This window comes from Gossypium hirsutum, chromosome A12, assembly GCF_007990345.1.
Source record: "Gossypium hirsutum isolate 1008001.06 chromosome A12, Gossypium_hirsutum_v2.1, whole genome shotgun sequence".
Classification (NCBI taxonomy): domain Eukaryota; kingdom Viridiplantae; phylum Streptophyta; class Magnoliopsida; order Malvales; family Malvaceae; genus Gossypium; species Gossypium hirsutum.
The window spans coordinates 101,988,217-102,007,839 of record NC_053435.1 but is presented as its reverse complement, the minus strand read 5'-3'; the positions used below and the strand labels follow the sequence as shown (position 1 = coordinate 102,007,839).

Genomic DNA, 19,623 nt, shown 5'->3' with positions numbered 1-19,623 from the left:
AGCATGATCCAACCTTATTTTTTAGACTACATTAAAGTGGTAATGTTAATATGAGAAATCTCTTTTTTAGGGCAACAAATATCCTCCCAATCACATTTCTAAATTTTAAATGTCTCAGATTAAATAGTTTGTGAGCCGTCTTTAGTGTTTGTGTTTAATTTCATTCTCCTAAATGGTATTGTACCCAACTATATGGTGTAAGAGAACTTTTATTATCTGTATAACTAACTTTGTGGATTATCAGATGCAATTTTTAATTTATTTTAAGACTTCTCCTGAACAACGAGGCTCGTTCTTAATATTTTTGGGGTCCTAGGCAAAACAATAAAATGGAGTTTTAGGTTCCTTAAAATTTGAAGAAAAATTTGTTTAGGTCCCTTAAAAGTTGGTAAAAAAAATTTCGGGTCCTTAAAAGCTAAAACTCTTTTTTTGGGCCTCTTAAAAATTGGAAAACAATATTTTGAATTCCTCTCAACTTTGGGCGGTCACACCTCCATACAACCCCCAAGGTCGGGCCTGCAAACAACATTTATTAACACTCTAGAATATGAGAAGCAAATCTAATCATTCCATTATAATAGCAAACCAACTTTATTACATTTTTATGATATTTCGATTACTATTATTCCACGCAAATTAATGTAGAATTTAAGATATAACCTTTATAGAAAAAGGTTTATAAAGTGTTTAATCAAATACATGTTGATGCAAGAATAATATAGAATTTATAATATAATCTATAAACTTAATTTACTATTAGTTCAAAAATTGTTTAAGAATATTTTTCTCATATTTTATTAAAATAATATAATATTAATGAATTTAAACATTATCTAAATCCATATATATATATTACTTTAAAAAATCATGTTTAGAACAAACATTTTATTTTTCAAAGGCACATTTGACAACAATATTAAACAATTAAATCTTAATCAAACATTTTTTTCACATCCTTTTTCAAAAACAATGTTGAACTAGTCGTTAATGAGATTTTAACATTAAACTTTAAACATTCCATCAATAGGTCACAACTTAAATTTATGCACCATTTATTAATCTTATAATTTGCGAAATATAAACTTTAAATATTCTCTAAACAATTAATATAGATTGTTTTCAAAACTAAATTTAGAAGGCTAAAAAGTTAGAATGTTGAGTTTTTGAGTCTAAAATTTCTAAACTTGGATGATATATTTAGGCCCTACTTTTCCACCATCCACATCTAGAGGATGAGGATCTTGGGACCAGCATACTCACTCAACCAGCCTTTTTTGCATGCTTGCATGTGGAATTGTCACCAATTTTGCATTTACGTGCATTGCTCGTAACACTCATGCATAGGACACAAGATTAGCATTTATACATAAATTTATATACTATCCATGTATTCTAATTTGTTAATGCATAATCACTCAACCGGCCTTTTTATTGTCACCAATTTTGCATGTACGGGTATTGCTCGCAACACTCATGCATAGGACATAAGATTACCAATGTAGCTTATTTTCCATACATAAATTTATACACTATCCATGTATTATAATTTGTTAATGCATACTCACTCAACCCGCCTTTTTCGTGCGCAGTTGTCGTCGCGATTCTTGCAGTACAGCATTGTTCGCAATGCTCTAGGACATATAATTAGCAATATAATTTATTGTTAATGTATAAATATATACTATCAATGTATTGAATAAATATCAATATATACTATCAATATTATTGATCATTTAGTGATATTTAAAGAACCACCAACTGATATTATGATTTTTCTAGAAGATGATAGTCGTTCGAGTATTTTTATGAAATCAAATAGTAACTAATTTTTCTTATATTTAGGCTTTCATTTCTACCAAAAAAAATACTAATACTATCATATGTATAATAGACGAAAATTCAACCATATATATATTACCAAGAGCGGATTGATCTGTTATGCATTATAACTGGCTCTCAGAAAAACCTAAAAGTACAAAATTTCAGAATTAAAGAAAGGAAGATATGACATATACTTCCACGTGTTAACACATACAGCTGGTAGCACACAGCGTCCATAACTCGAGTAATTCCAGATGGTTACCACAGAAATTTGAGAACAATAAAACCCGCCAGCCAGTTTGCAACTACAAATATAATTCATTCAGTTGAAAGCAAAATTGCTGGCTCCTGCGAACGAAAATGCAGAGGAGAAGTAATCGACCATCGCCATTGCCAGTGGCATCTCCTGCTCCAGAGGATAACCATTCTCCGCTCAAATCAATCATTTTCAACAAAAGGAAGAGGACTATTGCAGCTAACGCCTCCCGTTCGACTCCAGCTTCCGCTTTCTTCAACCTCCAATCCTCACCGCCTAATCACAAAACCCTAACCACCATCTCCGACCTCAAGGAATTTGTGTCTTCTCGACTGGAGGATATAAAGCATAACCTCATCGACCGATCTCACTCTGAGATTCTTAAGGATCTTGACGCCTCTCACTCGCGCCTCCATAAGCGCTTCAAGGTCTCTCTCACTTATTCCTGCTGATCCGTTTGATTATTTACATGAAATCAGGGGACCTTTGAATTTTAAAAGTTGTTATAACTGTTTTTTTTTAAAATTATTCTACTGCTAATTGTTTTTCCTAATTTGTCAGATCCAGACACAAGCATGCCAACAAGCGATTGAGGAAGCTGAAAAGGAATACAAGAAGATATTGGAAAAGATTGATGAAAGCCATGAAGCAATGAAAGTAAATATTTCTCCGCTGAATAAATGAGAAATTAACCATATTCTACAATTAAATTTTTTTCCCAGTTCCGACACCATCATCTAATTTCCTTTTCTTTGTGTTCAATTTCAGGCTTCATATGCAGAATTCATGGCAGATGCACAAGCCACTGCTTCCCGTGGTATTTTCGTGCTACTTCTTTTCATCACCACTGTTATTTCAACACGGTCTTTCATTATTATTGATACGTGTTACAGTGTTTACTGCTTAGCAGAGTTCCCTGATTTGTCTAAAATTAATAGGAACCTAACGAAAAAGTTCATAAAAGATCATCTGGAAACTGATTATGTTTAAGTTGCTTTTAAATCGGTGGATCCTTCATCTAGCTTTACCTATGTAAATCTAGTTTTCATCACGCCACACATATTTTACATTTTAGTGAAATTTTCATCATCTTATTGTCCATTTGTGTTGCTGTCAGTTTGCAAAACTTCCATTTCTGAGCTTTCTAAGTCATTTGAGAAACGAATTGACGATCTCCGCAGCCAATTTGGAATGCCATCCGCTTAGATTTGATTCTGAAACTGAACGACACTCCCCTCTGGATCTTCTTTTCTGGTATTTTTATCACCTTTTTGTTTTTTTTAATTACATGAATCTCTTATATAATAAACTTCCTTTTTGGTATGTTTGTCATTTTTGTTTCAGCTTCCCATAGGAAATAACTTTAAATTTTACGTAATCGTCTTCTGATGTATCTGAAATAAGCTGTGATTTTCAGGAACTGATGAAAAGCAATTTGGCTTTTGGAGGACCTGTATAATTTGCAGAGCAATGGACTTTTATTGTTGGACAAATAGTGTGTGTAGTGTATTGCTATGTCGTGGTAGCTAGCTGTTTCTGTTTTGGGAAAATTAAGCTTAATTAGCTAAAACAGATCAAAAATAAAATGTTGGCTCAAGGTTCCGCTAACAATTTAGGTGGAAGTAGAAATCATCTCAACACACGGGCAAAAACATGCCTCAATGAAACAACCCGTTTATTTTTTTTTTTTTGTTGTTTTTCTGCCAGTTAATTTTACTACACATCCCTAAACTATAATTTTCATTTTAAATTAGCCCTAAAACTTCAAAATATTCTAGTTTCATATTTAAACTATCGACGTTATTTTAATTTTGTCCTTCAATTATTAAAACTGTCAAATGATATGTTAAATCTAAGGTATTGTAATTTAAAATAAAACTTTTAAGGAAAAGTAAAATGCTTTTGCATAACTTAAAATTCAAAATTAAGTAAAACCGGAGAGAGAGAATGAGAGATATATCGGTCTGAATTCCTCTTCATCTTGCTTTTCTCTTTTGGTTTTTGGATTCTATTTCACCCTATGCTTCCACAATCCCCTGCCCCGAGATCGTGCCATTTTGAATTCATTTGATTTTTTTTATTGAAAAAACTTGTAAAAAATTTGAAAACTTTAAAAATAATATTTTTACAATATTTATTTTTAGAATTTTTTTCTTTTTATTTTAAAGTATGTCATATAAGATTTGATATCTTATTTAACAGATAAATTAATAATTTTAATAAAAGACCCTTTTATACAACTTCAATAATTAAAAAATTGTAATTAAAAAGTTTAAAGATGAATTTAAAATGAATGTTGTAGGTGTAATTAACTCTTCTTTTAACCAAGATTGATCCTTACACTTCCTTATTTTAGTTTATTTAATATTTCTGCTTATTAGTTGGTTTGTTGTATGTTGTAGTTTAATTTTTTTTAACTTATCTAAATTTCAAATTTTAAAATTTCGTTTGGTTAAACCGTTAATTAATTATGTTATTTCTAAAATCTTATGTAACTAATATATTACAAGTTACAACATATATAATACCATGTCATTTATTATTTTCATTTAATATTTATATAAAAAAAAATTAACCAATGTCAATGGGTAAGATACATGTTTTCATACTCCCTATTAACGGGACATGGATTCAAGACGCATACACGAATCATCTAACTATCACACCAATATATCTAGCACTTAGTGTGTCATCGGTACATTTGAAGTATCATATGTACTTCGCGTCTCATCAGTTTAAATCAAAGTACATTAATGTGCCTAGCACATTATCGGAATGTTCAAAGTATAATATGCGTTCCGCATCTCATTGGTATAAACCAAAGTATAATCTCGCATACTAATCCTATTGCATGTCAATTATACTCAACTTTGTCTGAAACAGTTAATAGGGTAGTTAATGTTTCAAACATATATTCCTAATCCACATTTCACAGTTTTGTAACTAGTTAATTTACATCATGTTCAATTCAATTCAATTCATACCATTTCATATCATCATGTGCATATTATCACAATTTCACAAGTTACCAACTAATTTATACTTATCTATTCATAAGACAATTAAGTTCATTACCTTAAACATAGCTAATTGCAAAAATCCATACATGTAATTTGAATTTAAATCATGAAAGTACAAATTGGAATAGCTACTCGTCTACGACCCTCATCTTTTCTTTATCTCGAGATGACTCAACATTATCTTTAGCTACTTATAATAATTCAATTATAGAAATGATATTAGTTTTCACTAAATCACATAAAAAACATAAATTAAACACAATCCGCATTTTAGTCTCTATATCCGAAATGCTCATACTTTTCGATAATTAACATCGAATCAAAAATCAAATTTCATATTCTCTCATTAAGTACATTGTACTTTTAATCTATATTATAATTTCTCATCAGTTTTCAATTTATTCAATTTAGTCCCTAATAACATAAATCAACTATATAATTTAGTTGAATTTCAAATTAAATCCACCATTTCCCTACTAATTAACTAACAACACCATGCATGAACTTGAGCATTTAACAACTAATTTTTCTAAGCTTCTCAACCATGAAAATTTAATCAAAACATCGATAATTCATTAATCTAAATATTGGGTTTGTTAAATCCAACTTATTTAAGCTTAAATTTATAAGAAATTATCAAAATAAGTTAGTTAATTTTGTTGGACGGCAAACAAGAATCAAAGAGGGAAATTTTCTTTTTCTTTTTCCTTTTCTTTCTAATGGTTTCGGCGAGGAGAGAAGAAGGTTTGAAGGTTTTTTCATTCATTAATATGTTTTATATAATTTAAGTTTTTAATTAACATATTTATTTTAATATTTAAAGGTTAAAAATTAAGTTAAAGGTTCTTAGTATTATTAATAGGTGATAATAATCATGTTTCAACACTAACAAATTTTCTTTAATGTTTATTTACTCTAATGTCCTTGGCATAATATCCAATAAGGTCCCTTGACCCTTCCCTATTTTTCAAGTAAAAAATTTATTAACGATTACATCTTTATAATTTAATCTCTACACTACAATTAATAATTATATTGATTTAATTACTTAACCCTTTACTAATATATTTTCATGTTAAATATGAAAATCATTCTATATATAATTTCATTGACTTGATTTATAGAATTGAGTTCTGAATCGAGTTGTTTTTTTTGTTGAAGAAATTGACTAAATATTATAAAAGAAAATGTATCCAAACAACAAAAGAACCACAAATTTAGCTTAAGACCCAATAAAGTAGACCTGAAAAACTGAAAAGGAACCGGGCCACACACAGACTGGCCCAAAGCCTAAAATAGAAACAAATCGACAAAAAGAGAACCTAATCAAATGACAAGAAAGAAAACCTATTCAAAATTCAGTCGATAGACAGCTGGCCTCCATTAAGTCATTTCATTTCCCATCACCGACACAGCCTTAATGGTAGCAGATCTCCTCATATCTTTTAGTTTTCTGCTACATTTTCAAACCACTCCTTCTCTTTTAGTCTAGATGCCTCGGACGCTTCCTCTCCACAGCACAACGGACGGATCTGGGAATATCTCCGACCAGGTAATGACCTTCCCCCTTCTTTAATGCCTCTACTGCAACAAAATGAGCAAATATGTGTAGAAGCCCAAATTTGCTGGGCCCATTGTCCAAATAAAATAAAATACAGCAAACCCAAAATCCTAGCTCAATACCCTAAACCATTTAACCCATCCTCAAACCCAAAACCTAAAATCAACCTAGCCCAACATCCAAGCCCAATCCCAAAACCCTAGACTCCCACTTGCCTCTTCCCATTCTCCCATGCTGTCTGCCACCAGCACCACTCCCATTCTCCCATGTTGTCTGCCACCAGCGCCACTCCCACTCTCCCATGCTGTCTACCACTTCCACCTCTCCAACATCTGCAAGATAAGACAGAAATAATAGAGGATGGATGTAAAAAAAAAAAAGGGGAGGAGTTATAAAACCCGAATGAAAATGTTGTAAGTAAAAGGGGGGGATCCAAAAAAATTGTATCACTCGCATATTTTTCAAGGAATCAAACAAAAAACACACAGAAGGTTGATCTCCGATTTTGTTCTCTTTATTTTCGTTTTTCGTTTTCTTGCTTCTTTAATATTTCTTTTATTTTTTATACAAATCTATTAAACAAAGATACAAAAAAGAAAAATATAAAAGGAAAGAGGAAGGATTCTCACCAGATCCGGCCCATTGCCGCGTTATCGGAGCCTTCCCCTCCGTTCGGCGTGGTTGAGTCTAAAAAGGGGGTTGAACCCTTGTCTTTTCGTTTTTGGAACTAGCCTCCAACAAGTAAAAAAGGGGAGAGCTAAAGGAGCCCATTTTGGTGTATCGCCAGCCATCGAGTGCGGTGGTGGTGCGGTGGTTGAAGGGCGGCAATGATGGGTTTCTTTGAAACCCTAGCAGAAAATAAAAGAGAAGGGAAAGGGGGAGAGAGCAGGGAAGCTCTCTATTTTTTGTTTAAGGTTGGGGAAGGCTGGTAATGGAATAATAAAATAAAAAATAAAAAAGGGGAAAGTTGGTAATGGAATAAAAAAGGGAAAGTTGGTAATGGAATAAAAAAGGAAATTTTTTGGTTTAAATGATGATGATGAAGCGGCGTGTTTGGTGGAGTGGGGTGTGCACTATCCCTAAACAGGAGATTTGCTAGATTAGTCCTTCTCCTTTGCAACTCTATTCGACCAGGCCCCATTTTTTATTTTCTTTTGTTTTTTAATTTAGCTCTTAAATTTCGTTTGGGTTACATCTGGGTCCTTCGAAACATTGCGCATAAAAGGCTAGGAATATTTTCCAGCTAGTCCCTCGTTGTTTCAACGTGATTCATTTCGATCCTTGATGGCCTTCTTTTCATTATTTACAATATGAGTCCCTCTTCCCTTACATGTATCTCACTTTAACTCAAATTCTAACTTTTTAATTTATCCCTTAAAGTTCATTTCTTTTTTCGGTTCCTTGACTATTTAATCTTGTTTATTTTTTATTTTTTTATTATTTTCAATATTCTGCTTTTATTTTTATTTCTTTAGTATTTTATTTACTTGCTCTTTTTAAATTCAACCCTTTATATTTTATTTTATTTTTATATTTATTAATTTACCTATATTTTACGCCTTAGACTTCATTTTTTATGTTAATTCAAATTCTTTTAGTTTCCATTTTGTTTTTTTTTTATTTTTTTTTATTTCACCATTGTCTTTATTTTTACATTCATGGCTTATTACAACTGCTCATTGTATTATTACTATTAATATCCTGTCCTTTTTGCTCCATCAATATTATTTGTTATTTTTGTCTTATTTGTTCTATTTATTTTATTTTCTGCTTATAATTTCAAACTAAATTGTTTTATTTATTATCTTGTTCATCTACTTATTTCTTTATTCCTTTAACTTTTTATATTAAAAAGTTCATTTATTTATGTTTTTAGATGCTCTTCGATTTTACTATTATTATTATCATCATTATTATTATTATTATTATTATTATTATTTTTATTAGTTTATGCTTTGTTATATGTTTATATATTTATAATACGTATATATACTTGACATATTTGTATATACCTCAGTAATATTATTACTAGTTTTTAATATACGCATATATTACCTAAATATTTTAGTATTATGATATTCTTCATGTATTATATATGTGTTCTTAATACTATACTTTATTTGTGTCATATTTTTTTATGTTGTATTATTATATTTTAATATTATATTATATAATTATATATACATATATCTTCTATATATATTATCATTGTATATATTTTAATATTATTAGTTGCATTTTACACTATTATATACATTTTTCTAATATTATATTGTATATACTATTGTTTATATATATATATATGTGTATGTATTTATGTAGCATAGAAAATAGTTTTATTATTATTCTTATCATTTCTAAGGTAGGTATATACTATATATGTTCTATGTATGTTATATGGATTTTTAATATCGCTAAATATATATGTCATCATCTTATATATTATTATATTAAAATATTTTAATATTCATAATTTTAAATTGTTGATACATTTTTATAATATATATTTACGTACATACTTTTCATTTATTATAAATATACTTTTATATTTCATATTTTTATGTATACATAGATATAGGCATAAATACATACATCTTAATTCATATATATGTATATATATACGTACTTATACATACTTAAATATATTTTTCACATTTCATAATTCTTATATACTTACCTATATTTATGCATATTTTACATCATATACATACTTATATATATTCTTTATATTCTTAAAAATGCTTTTTGTATATTTCACATATTTTATAATTCACATACATATATTTGATATTATCATAATTTATAAATATATATAAACACATATTTACATTTTTATTTTTATAATATTTACCGATTTTTTATGTATGTATATATTTATCTATGTTTTCATATTCTATAATTTATACGCATTTCTTATTTTATGGCTTAAAATTATACATGTATATACATTTTTACATAATTGTATTTATTGTCATCATTGTTATTTGGCGTTTGTTTATTTATTCATGTACACTTGTGCTTTTTCTAAAATGTTAGTTCTATTTATTTATTTGTATGCTTTGCTTATGTAATCGCCTCGTCATTTCATTTTGCCTATTGTATTGTTGTTACTCATTTTACTTTGCTCACCTTGTCGTATTCGTTGTTGTTCTGTCAAGCATTGACACTAAACATCAAAAGGAAAATTTTTCTAAATGAGGCAATATTTCGCGTTTGGAAAATCGAGAAAACGTGCCCTAACGTGCTGGGTTTCGATTTCTCGTTCGACTAAATAGCGAAATATCCTCTTAAAGCTTCAAAGTATGGTTTCATTAAAATATAAGATGATCTTGGTTTCGATGGTTTAGAGTATCGTGTCCTAACGTGCTGGATGTGATATTCCTTCGGAACAAGAGAATCTTACATTTCAATTCACGTTATCAGAGTTTCTTTTAAGGATCGTATTTTAAAACTCTTCAAATTTTCAATTTTTGACACTAAGACACTAATTAATCAACTAGGTACCAATTTTGGGCGCATCGAGGGTGCTAATCCTTCCTCGTGCGTAACCGACTCCCGAACCTATTTTTCTGAATTTCGTAGACAAAAATCGTTGTTTTAATAAAATCTAAATCGTTTATTAAAAACAACCGTTTTTACGAGGTGACCCGATCACACCTCATCAAAAAAGATTGGTGGCGACTCCCAATTTCGTTTCATTTTCAAAATCCAAGTCGACCCCGTTTTCATCCAAAAAATGGTGTCAACAATATGTTTTCTGATCTAGGAACAAAATGAAATCTAAGGTTTTGAAAGTGGCTTTTTGTATTCTGAATGTCTCGAATAATAGCTCCAATCACCGATCTGTCATGTTCTGAACTTTTGCACTTTGAAATAACCGTTCTTGAATCTCCTATTACTTGCAAAACATTAAACCCCATAGATATTCCTAAAAATGAAGCTTGTAACCCTGCATGTGCTTCGGCCGCAAATGAAGTTGCAATATTAGAATGTATGACTGACTTGGAGGCCAATATTTTCCCCTCCTCATTTCGAACAACTAGCCCCGAAACAGATCTTGAGAGTTGTTGATCAAAAGCCGCATCAAAGTAAATCGTCACAGTCGGTCTTCTTTTGTCAGACTTAGGAACCATGTAGTGTCTATGGTAAGTTTTTTCTCCTCAACTCCTTTTAGTTCTAACACATAATTTAGAATTTATGATGAAATGCTCCTGCTTGTTGAGTGTTTGTTTTCGTATATTAACTTATTTCTACTTGCCCAGATTATCCAAAGCCCACATCAAAAAGGCGACTCTGTTCTTCTGTCCCTTAACTGAATACCCAGGTTAACTAGCTCCATACACTTTCTATGTTATTTTGTAATATCCAAGAAAGCTTTAAAAATCTCCAAACTTCAATTGTTGTAGGGCAGCTACGGAAGATGGTAGTAGTCCTCCTCCTCCTGTTGACACAGGGAACAACGAGCATCAGAAACAACTCGTCTTTGCTTCAGATTAACCAAAGTTGGGATGTAATTCCAAGATATCCTTCAGATTGTAACTTTAACTTTCGAGGGCATCTGTAAACTCCATAGCTTCTTGAAAAAGCTTTTAGTTTCAGTCTGTATAATAATAGGATTTAGAGTAGCCTCCTGTAATAGTTTGTAGGCGGTACGGACAGAAAAATTACCCGAAGGCTCTCCTTTTCAGACTTGAAAGTCTTCATGTGCTACACTTGCCAAAAGAATCTACTTGATCTTTCTAGCTAAATCCGCTCTGAAGGTATTGTCAATTAAGTCTACTTTCCATGTTCTATTAACTTCATCGATCAGATCCGATACTAATACGAAATTATCATTTATGTGTTGGTGCTGCAATCTATCTTCTTCATTGCCCGAAATCCAAAGATCCGTCCAGACAGAAATTTGATCCCCCTTGCCTACCCTTCAACATAACCCTCCTTCTAGCACTCATTTTGCCGACCAGATACTCTTCCAGATAAGTGAAGGTGAGTTACCTAATAGGGCAGTTAAAAAATACGCATTTGGATAATATTTAGCTTTCAAAACACAGGCTAGCAAAGAATTCGGATAATTAATAAGACGCCAACCCTGTTTAGCTAATAATGCTATATTAAATTTATCGAGTTTTTGAAAACCAAGTCCACCTGCCTCTGTTGCTACACAAATATCTTTCCAAGCACTCCAATGGATTCCTTTTTTCCCTCGATTTTTTTGCCACAAAAATTTAGCTATTATACCCTCCAACTCTTGGCATCAAGACTTAGGAAACGAAAACAAGCCATAGACTAGGTTGGAATGGATTGTAAAACGGCTTTGATAAAGACCTCTTTTGTAACGCCCCTTACCCGAGACCGTTGCTGGAGTCGAGCACAAGGCACTACTAAACTTATTTGAGCACTTAACCAAATTTAGATAATTGATATCCTACTTTTCAGACAAGCTGTCCAACTGCGTCATAGTTGCTAAATAATTCATATCTCGAGTTATAAAACTCGAAACCCAAATCCGTAAATTTTCTCTGAATTTATACTCATATATCTACTTACCAAATTTTTTATATAATTTTTGGTTGGTCCAATTAGTACAATTTATTAGTTAAATCTTCTCCTGTTTCAGGGTTTGGCTACTTTGACCCCTGTGCACTACGAACCAAATTTCTCTCTGTACAAAATTTAAATAACCATGCCGTTTGTTTCTCTGAAAAATAGACCCAATGAGGAATCCATACATATACAGTATGACTCGTAATTATTTTTGTGTAATTTTTAATGATTTTCTAAATTCAGAACAGGGGAAACTCGAAGTCATTCAGACTCTGTCTCACCACAATTTAAACATCTTATAACATAAAATCCAATTGTATACGCCGTTTCTTCTATATGAAACTAGACTCATTAGGCTTTAATCTCATTTTTTTCCCAGCCCTTAACTCAATTTCCACAATTTATGGTGAATTTTCAAAGTCAAACTACTGCTACTTACCAAAAACTGTTTTAGTACAAATATTGTTAACTAGTTCATAACATCTTTACTTCAATTCATTCAAACTCTATACATGCCATATAAATCTTTAAACATAAAACAAAAACTACCAAAATTGATCTGAATAGTGTGCCCTGTTGTGTTGATCCGATCTACCCACTTCAGTTCAAGTCAATCTACATAAAAATATTAAACACACAAAAGTAAGCTTATTGAAGCTTAGTAAGCTCATAGGCATATAAACACAAATCATATCAAATATCGTACACAATCATATATCTATTAGTTTAACTATTTCATCCTCCAAATCACAATTTCATTAATAACTCATTGGAATAATTTCCATATGGCTACTCACAATTTAACTCCCTTAGGCCCATTTCTCATTTACTTCATTGTCAAATTAGGGAACAATAAGGGAATTGAGTGCTTCATTATCACATTGCCATAGTAAACTATGGACTTTCACATTGTTACGCATCACACACCGAAGCCATAGCCTTGCCATGGTCTTACACGGTTCACATATCATACCGAAGCCATATCCCAGATATGGTCTTATACGGAATCACATTATCACATTATACCGATGCCATAGCCCAGCTATGGTCTTATACGGAGTCACATTATCACATTTCACCGATGCCATAGCCCAGCTATGGTCTTAAACGGGCACACTTATCACATATTTTTCGTCAATTCATCAGGGTCACAGAATAGAAGCACTCAAATCCATTGTTCCTACTAATTTGTACTTTTAGTTACATATTATTCATTAGTTAATGCAAATTGATAGTATTCATCAACAATAAAATACTTTAACAATCATAAGATTTTCATATCAAAACATTGAACTTTGCCATATGAACTTACCTGGACTAATTTGCAAAATTCGTAGAAATTCAGGGACTATTCTTGAATTTTCTCCTTTCCACGATTCAGTTCGTTTTCTTGATCTATAATTATAAAATCATTCCTTCATTAGCATCCATTTCAATTCTATTTCACTTCACAATTTATGCTGTTCAAATTTCGAAATTGCACTTTTATCCCAAAATTTACAGTTTTCAATATTTAGTCCCTGCTCAATTCACCCATCAATTGAACTAATTTTTCTCAATTAACACTTTATTTTATCATTATAAACTATTTCAAAACCTTTTATATTCTTAATTTCAACAGAAACCTTCAATTCACAACTTTTTCACAATTAGGTCCTAAATATCATTTCCTATCAAAATCACTTAATAAAACCACCTTAATATGAAATTAGAACTTAAATTTCGTAATAATTCATCATAAAATTTCCCTATCCATCCAGGGTAACTTCCAATTTCACCCATAAAATCAAAAACTAATGAATTCTACAAGTGGACCTAATTGTAAAAGTCATAAAAACATAAAAATTATCAAGAAAAGTAAGAATTAAACTCACATGATGTAAAAATATGAAAAACCAGCTTTCTCCAGACCTTCTATGGCGTTTTGGCTGAGAAAATATGAAGAAATGTCTAGATTTTTCAATTACATCATTATTTAACTATTAACTTTTATGTTATTTCCAATTTTGCCCCTTGTTCACATTGTTTTCTTGCTTATTTCATACCCAAACCGTCCAGCCATTAACCTTTGGGTCTAATTGCTCTTTAAATCCATCTTTTTAAATACTTAAGCTATTTACTCACAATTTAACAAATTTTGTGCTATTTTCAATTTAGTCCTTTTTAATTAATTAGTCATCCAAACGTTAAAATTTTCTAACGAAACTTTAATACTAACTCAATGACACTCCATAAATATTTATAAAAATATTTATAGCTCGATTTTCAACTTTGAGGTCTCGATACCTCATTTTTGACCCGTTTGACCTAATAAATTCTTTTAATTCACTAATTTCACCATTTCACAAATTTTTCTAAATTCTTACTTGACTCATAAATATTAAATTACTATCTTGTTTAATCTTATTTGTCGAATTTAGTGATCTCAAATCACCATTTCCGACACCACTGAAAATTAGGCCGTTACATCTTTACCTCCTTGAGAAAGATACCTAATGCTCCAATTATCAATTCTTTGCTTTAATCTATCCTTCAAATTCTGAAAAGCTGTTTTCTTCCCTCTACACACCAAATTTGGTAACCCTAAATATCTTTCTGAATCATTAGAGCTGCGAACTCCAAGCACCCTGGTTATTACCATTTTCTCCTCTTCCTGCATATTGGAACTGAAAAAAATTGTGGATTTCGTGTAATTAACACATTGATCAGAACCGAGTTCATATTTATGTAATATCCTCTTTAATGAATTTGCTCATCTCTCAGTGGCTTCCCCAAACAAAATACAATCATTTGCAAAAAGTAAATGCGAGATCTGTGGCTCGCTTCTACTAGCCTTAACTCCTCGAAGTAAATTCCCTTCTGTGGCTAACCTCATAAGACTAGATAAGCCTTCTCCACAGAATAGGAATAAGAACGGGCTCAAAGGGCCGCCTTGTCTAATATCTCTAGAAGGGATAAAATTTTCTCCAATAACACTATTAAAAACCACTGAATATAACACTGTGGTTACACATTTCATTAACACATCAACCCATTTTGCATCAAAACCCAGTTTCTTCATAATTTGTTCAACAAAACTCCATTCTACCCTGTCATACGCTTTACTCATATCTAATTTCACCGCCATACACCCTTTCTTCCCTATTCTTTTATTCTTCAAAGTATGAAGAATTTCATATGCCAATAGAACATCATCACAAATAAGTCTCCCCGATACAAAGGCACTTTGTGTTAGATCAATACATTTATTCATCACATGACGAAGATGATTAGTAATAACTTTAGCCAACAGTTTATAAAGCACATTACATAAACTGATTGGCCTAAAGTGGGTAATATTCAAAGGATTGGGGATTTTTAGAATTAACACAATATTTGTTTTGTTTATTGAGCTAATTACCTCTATTCAGTTGAACAAGACAAAATGAGGTAACTTCCTCCCCAATAATTAGCCAACATTTTAGATAAAACAACGCCGAAAATCCATCTTCACATGGAGCTTTTGTTGGACCCAACTCTGCTCGTGCTTCGCGAATCTCCTCTGCTGTATACCGTGCTTTCAACCTTAAGTTGTCCTCATCCAAGATGCAACGTTTAATTCCTGCCAAAATATGATCAAAATCACCCCTCCTCCCAGCAGAAAATAACTGTTGAAAATACAATCTGGCTATTCCCTCCATTTCCATAATATCTTCTGTGTCTCTACCATTATCAAATTGCATTCTACTAATAAAATTCCTTTGTCTTTTATGAGTAGCTTGTTTGTGAAAAAAGGCAGTATTCTTATCTCCATTCTTCAGCCAGTTAACTCGTGCCCTCTGTTCCCAATAGTGTAACAGCCAATTTTGGCCCAAATCAACAAACCAAAAATAAAAACCCAAAATACAATGAATAAAATAAAAGTCCAATAGTCCATTTACAATGTTAAACAGCCCAAAACTTAAAACCCCCATCAGCCCATTATCTTAAACATTTTAGCAAACAAAAAAACCCTACCGATAGCGGAAGTCTGTAGCCAATTCAAGATCAAACATCATAATTCATCACCATATCGCCCAAAGCTGAATGGTGCAGTGGAAGCGGCGAATAAGAACATCAAGAAGATCGTAGGAAAAATGACTGTGACCTATAAGGATTGGCACGAGAAATTACCATTTGCCCTTTATGCAAACCGGACGTCAGTCAAAACTTCTACCGGAGCAACACATTTTTCTTTAGTTTATGGAATGGAGGCGGTTCTGGCTATTGAAGTCGAGATTCCCTCTCTACGCGTGCTGTCAGAACTAAAATTAGATGAAGTAGAATGGATCCAGTCTCGATACGACCAGTTGAACTTAATTGAAGAAAATAGGCTAAAGGCTATCCGTCATGGTCAAATGTATCAAAAGAGAATGATATGGGCTTATAATAAGAAAGTTCGCCCTAGAGAATTCCATAAAGGAGACCTCGTATTGAAAAAGATCCTCCCCATACAAAAGGACTTCAGAGGGAAATGGATGTCAAATTGAGAGGGACCTTATGTGGTAAAGAAGGCTTTCTCTGGAGGAGCTCTGATTTTGATCGAGATGGATGGTAAAAGCCTGCCTAATCCCGTGAATTCGGATTCGGTCAAGAGGTACTTTACCTAAAAAAAAGGAAAAAATGAGAGGCCAAGGCGAAAACCCGTAAAAAGGCGCTTTGAGACCAAAGCGGTTTTGAATTGAAAACCCAAGAATGGACAATTCAAATTGAAGTGGGGCATCTAGTTGTATTGTCTTCTCTGAATTAACAAGAAGGAGGGATGCTACATATTGAGGCATCAACAAAGTATCCTTGGCCGTCCAAACACATACCAAGTTTCAAAAGGTCCTCTAGAGGATTTGTGCAACAAAGCTCATACTGCGATATCTAGGGCACTTATTCTTATCTCATTCATTTTGTATTCTTTGGAAAAATATGCTATCTTGATTAATTAATTACTTCTCATTTTGTATCTTAGCAAATTTGCTATCTCAATTACCCTATTCATTTCGAGCTTTGCTCTCAATAAAATTCCATTTTGTCTAAAGCGATAATCTTTTTTAAGCATTTTTCGTTGAAATGATGATTAATGGACTAATAGTATTCGCAAAAGAGTTCTGCATATTACTCTGAAATGCTTCGAAACAATACAAGGATCTGAAATGAGACTAATTAGTTTGAATTACCCAAATTCAAGGGTTGGAAGCGTTGGGGAAAGAATAGCCCAAATTGTGATTATTCTTTGGGTTTCCTGTCAGAGATACCAGTCGAAGAAAAGGCAGAGTAATACGTCATTGATAAAATCTCGGTGAATAACGAGTAATATCAAATCAAGTATTAAAAAATGATGACATTTTGCATTCATGCAAACATCATTCATGCACATCTAGCTAGGAGCATTTGATTCATTTTGATCATGACATCCTAATCATTTGGCATAAATAGGTCCATGAAATAGATTCAACAAGTCATGTTCTCTAAAGAATAGTGTAACAGAACAAAGAAATGAAATCCTACACCCCTGAAGATGCAATGGGACGGATTGAAATCACCATGGCGAATCTTGTCTCCCTGAAGTTGCAGCGGAGCAGATTAAAATCGCGAATCTCATCTTCTTGAAGTCACAGAGGAATAGATTAAAGTTGCAGATCTTATCTCCCTGAAGTTGCAGTGGAATAGATCGAAGAATAGCGAACCTTATCCCCCTGAAGTTACAGTGGGGCAGGTTAAAGTTACAAGTCTTATCTCACTGAAATTGCAGTGGGGCAGACTGAAGATAGAAAATCTTATTCCCCGGAAATTGCAGTGGAACAGGTTAAAGCTAGGAGTTATAAGTCCTATACCTCTGAAGTCGCAGTGGGTCGGATCAAATCTACCGTGGCAAATCTTATCTCTCTAAAGTTGCAGTAGAGCAGATTAAAGCCATTAATCTTATCTCCCTGAAGATGCAGTGGAGCACTTTGAAATTACCAAGTTTTATCTCCCTAAAGTTGCAGTGGAATAGACTGAAGTTAGCAAATCTTATCACTCTGATGATGCAGTAGAGTAGATTAAGGCTATGAATCCTATACCTCTGAAGTTGCAGTAGGTCAGATCAAGTTACCATGGCGAATCTTATCTCCCTGAAGTTACAGTGGAGCAGACTGAAGCCACAAACCACATCTCCCTGAAGATGCAGTGGAGCAGGTTGAAATTATCAAGTCTTATCCTTTTAAAATTCTAACGGAGTAGATCGAAGCTACAAGTCTCTTCTCCCTGAAATTACATTGGAGCAAATCATAGCACCAGTCTCTATACCCCTGAAGATGCAGTGGGATAGAACGAGGCTTTTAGAAGAAAAGAAATACCAAGAAGCCAAGATTCAGTGAGATTAGGCAAAATTGGCTCCTTTAAGGTCTTTGCTCCATTCACGTTACACGACAATGAGCAAAGAGGGGCAGCTGTAGCAGCCAATTTTGGCCCAGATCAACAAACCAAAAATAAAACCCAAAATACAATGAATAAAATAAAAGTCCAATAGTTCATTTACAATGTTAAACAACCCAAAACTTAAAACCCCCATCAGCCCATTATCTTAAACATTTTAGCAAACAAAAAAACCCTAGCCCCAAGGTGCAGCCGCCGTCCCTTCAGCCACTAGCCTCTGCCATTGACCAGCGTCGTACGTCACCGGCCCTCCACGCCTCTGTCATAGCCATTTCACACTCATCTGATGTCTCTCTGACACCACCTGCAACACGCAAAAGAAGAGGACAAAGAAGAAGAAAACAAAATAGCAGCAGAGAACAAAATGAAAACAAACAAAAACGGATCTTAGCATTGGCTATAAAAGCCAAGACGAATCTTTTGTACTTTTTTTTACAGAGATTATTAATCAAAAAGAGAACAAAAAAAGTTGTTTTCATATTTTCTTTTCTTGTTTTTTTCTTTCTTTAGATTTCTTTTTTTATTTTTTTGTTTCAAATCTATTTAAAAATAAAAATAAAAAACGAAAGAGGGGCTAAAACTTACCTATTCTTCGCGCCCCGCCACCATCGGAGATCCCCCCGATCCAAAAGAGCCACGAAACCCCTCAGGTTTCTCATTTAAGCCATGGAAAAAGGGGGGGACGAGTATCCGGAGGGCGAAATAAGGGCTTTCTCTCTTGAACTTGGTGTGAGGGAGGTTTGTTTCAGAGAAATGAAAATGAAAAGGGGGAAAGAAAGAGTTTTTTAGTTTTTTTCTCTTGAAAAAAAATGGAACCAGCAGAATGGAAAAGAAGGAAACCTTTTTTTGTTTTAAATCATTTGAAACGGTGTCGTGAGTGTAGTGGGGGGTTGTGAATTCTCCCTAAAAGGGATATTTATGCGATTAGTCCTTTTCATTCACAACTCCATTCAATCGGGCCCCATTTCCTGTTTTCTTTTGTATTTTTTTAATTC

General features: G+C 32.6%; 1 protein-coding gene and 2 long non-coding RNA genes across 7 annotated transcripts; 2 read left to right on the top strand and 1 right to left on the bottom strand.

Moving 5' to 3' along the window:
- The first annotated feature begins 1,961 nt into the window (after positions 1-1,961).
- LOC107947636 (uncharacterized) lies at positions 1,962-3,759 on the top strand. Of its 2 annotated transcripts, none has more exons than XM_041083348.1 (5): positions 1,962-2,505; positions 2,645-2,734; positions 2,846-2,894; positions 3,195-3,331; positions 3,495-3,759. In XM_041083348.1, exons 1-4 carry the CDS (start codon positions 2,182-2,184, stop codon positions 3,281-3,283), a joined length of 552 nt encoding a protein of 183 aa, XP_040939282.1. In that variant the 5' UTR covers positions 1,962-2,181; the 3' UTR covers positions 3,284-3,331; positions 3,495-3,759. The 2 variants fall into 2 exon arrangements, with proteins under 2 accessions (XP_040939282.1, XP_016737710.1); XM_016882221.2 differs by having other exon boundaries at positions 1,976-2,505; positions 2,639-2,734.
- A 2,493-nt stretch (positions 3,760-6,252) lies between these two features.
- LOC107946812 (uncharacterized) lies at positions 6,253-12,359 on the top strand. 4 transcript variants are annotated; one of them, XR_005906468.1, is made up of 6 exons: positions 6,253-6,649; positions 10,635-10,803; positions 10,921-10,982; positions 11,065-11,418; positions 11,544-11,644; positions 12,276-12,359. It is a non-coding gene; the product is annotated as an uncharacterized lncRNA (long non-coding RNA). The 4 variants fall into 4 exon arrangements; XR_005906467.1 differs by lacking the exon at positions 12,276-12,359 and having other exon boundaries at positions 11,070-11,418; positions 11,544-11,928; XR_001697004.2 differs by lacking the exon at positions 12,276-12,359 and having other exon boundaries at positions 11,544-11,928.
- LOC107946813 (uncharacterized) lies at positions 6,294-7,686 on the bottom strand. The gene is made up of 2 exons (XR_001697006.2): positions 7,288-7,686; positions 6,294-6,990 (listed from the first exon to the last, which is right to left on the bottom strand). It is a non-coding gene; the product is annotated as an uncharacterized lncRNA (long non-coding RNA).
- Positions 12,360-19,623: the final 7,264 nt, after the last annotated feature.

Bases quoted from the DNA above. Each gene is read 5' to 3' on its own strand.
- LOC107947636 (XM_016882221.2), top strand. From the start codon at position 2,182: ATGCAGAGGAGAAGTAATCGACCATCGCCATTGCCAGTGGCATCTCCT. The intron at 2,506-2,638 runs GTCTCTCTCACT...CTAATTTGTCAG, and splicing joins GCCTCCATAAGCGCTTCAAG to ATCCAGACACAAGCATGCCA. The intron at 2,735-2,845 runs GTAAATATTTCT...GTTCAATTTCAG, and splicing joins AAAGCCATGAAGCAATGAAA to GCTTCATATGCAGAATTCAT.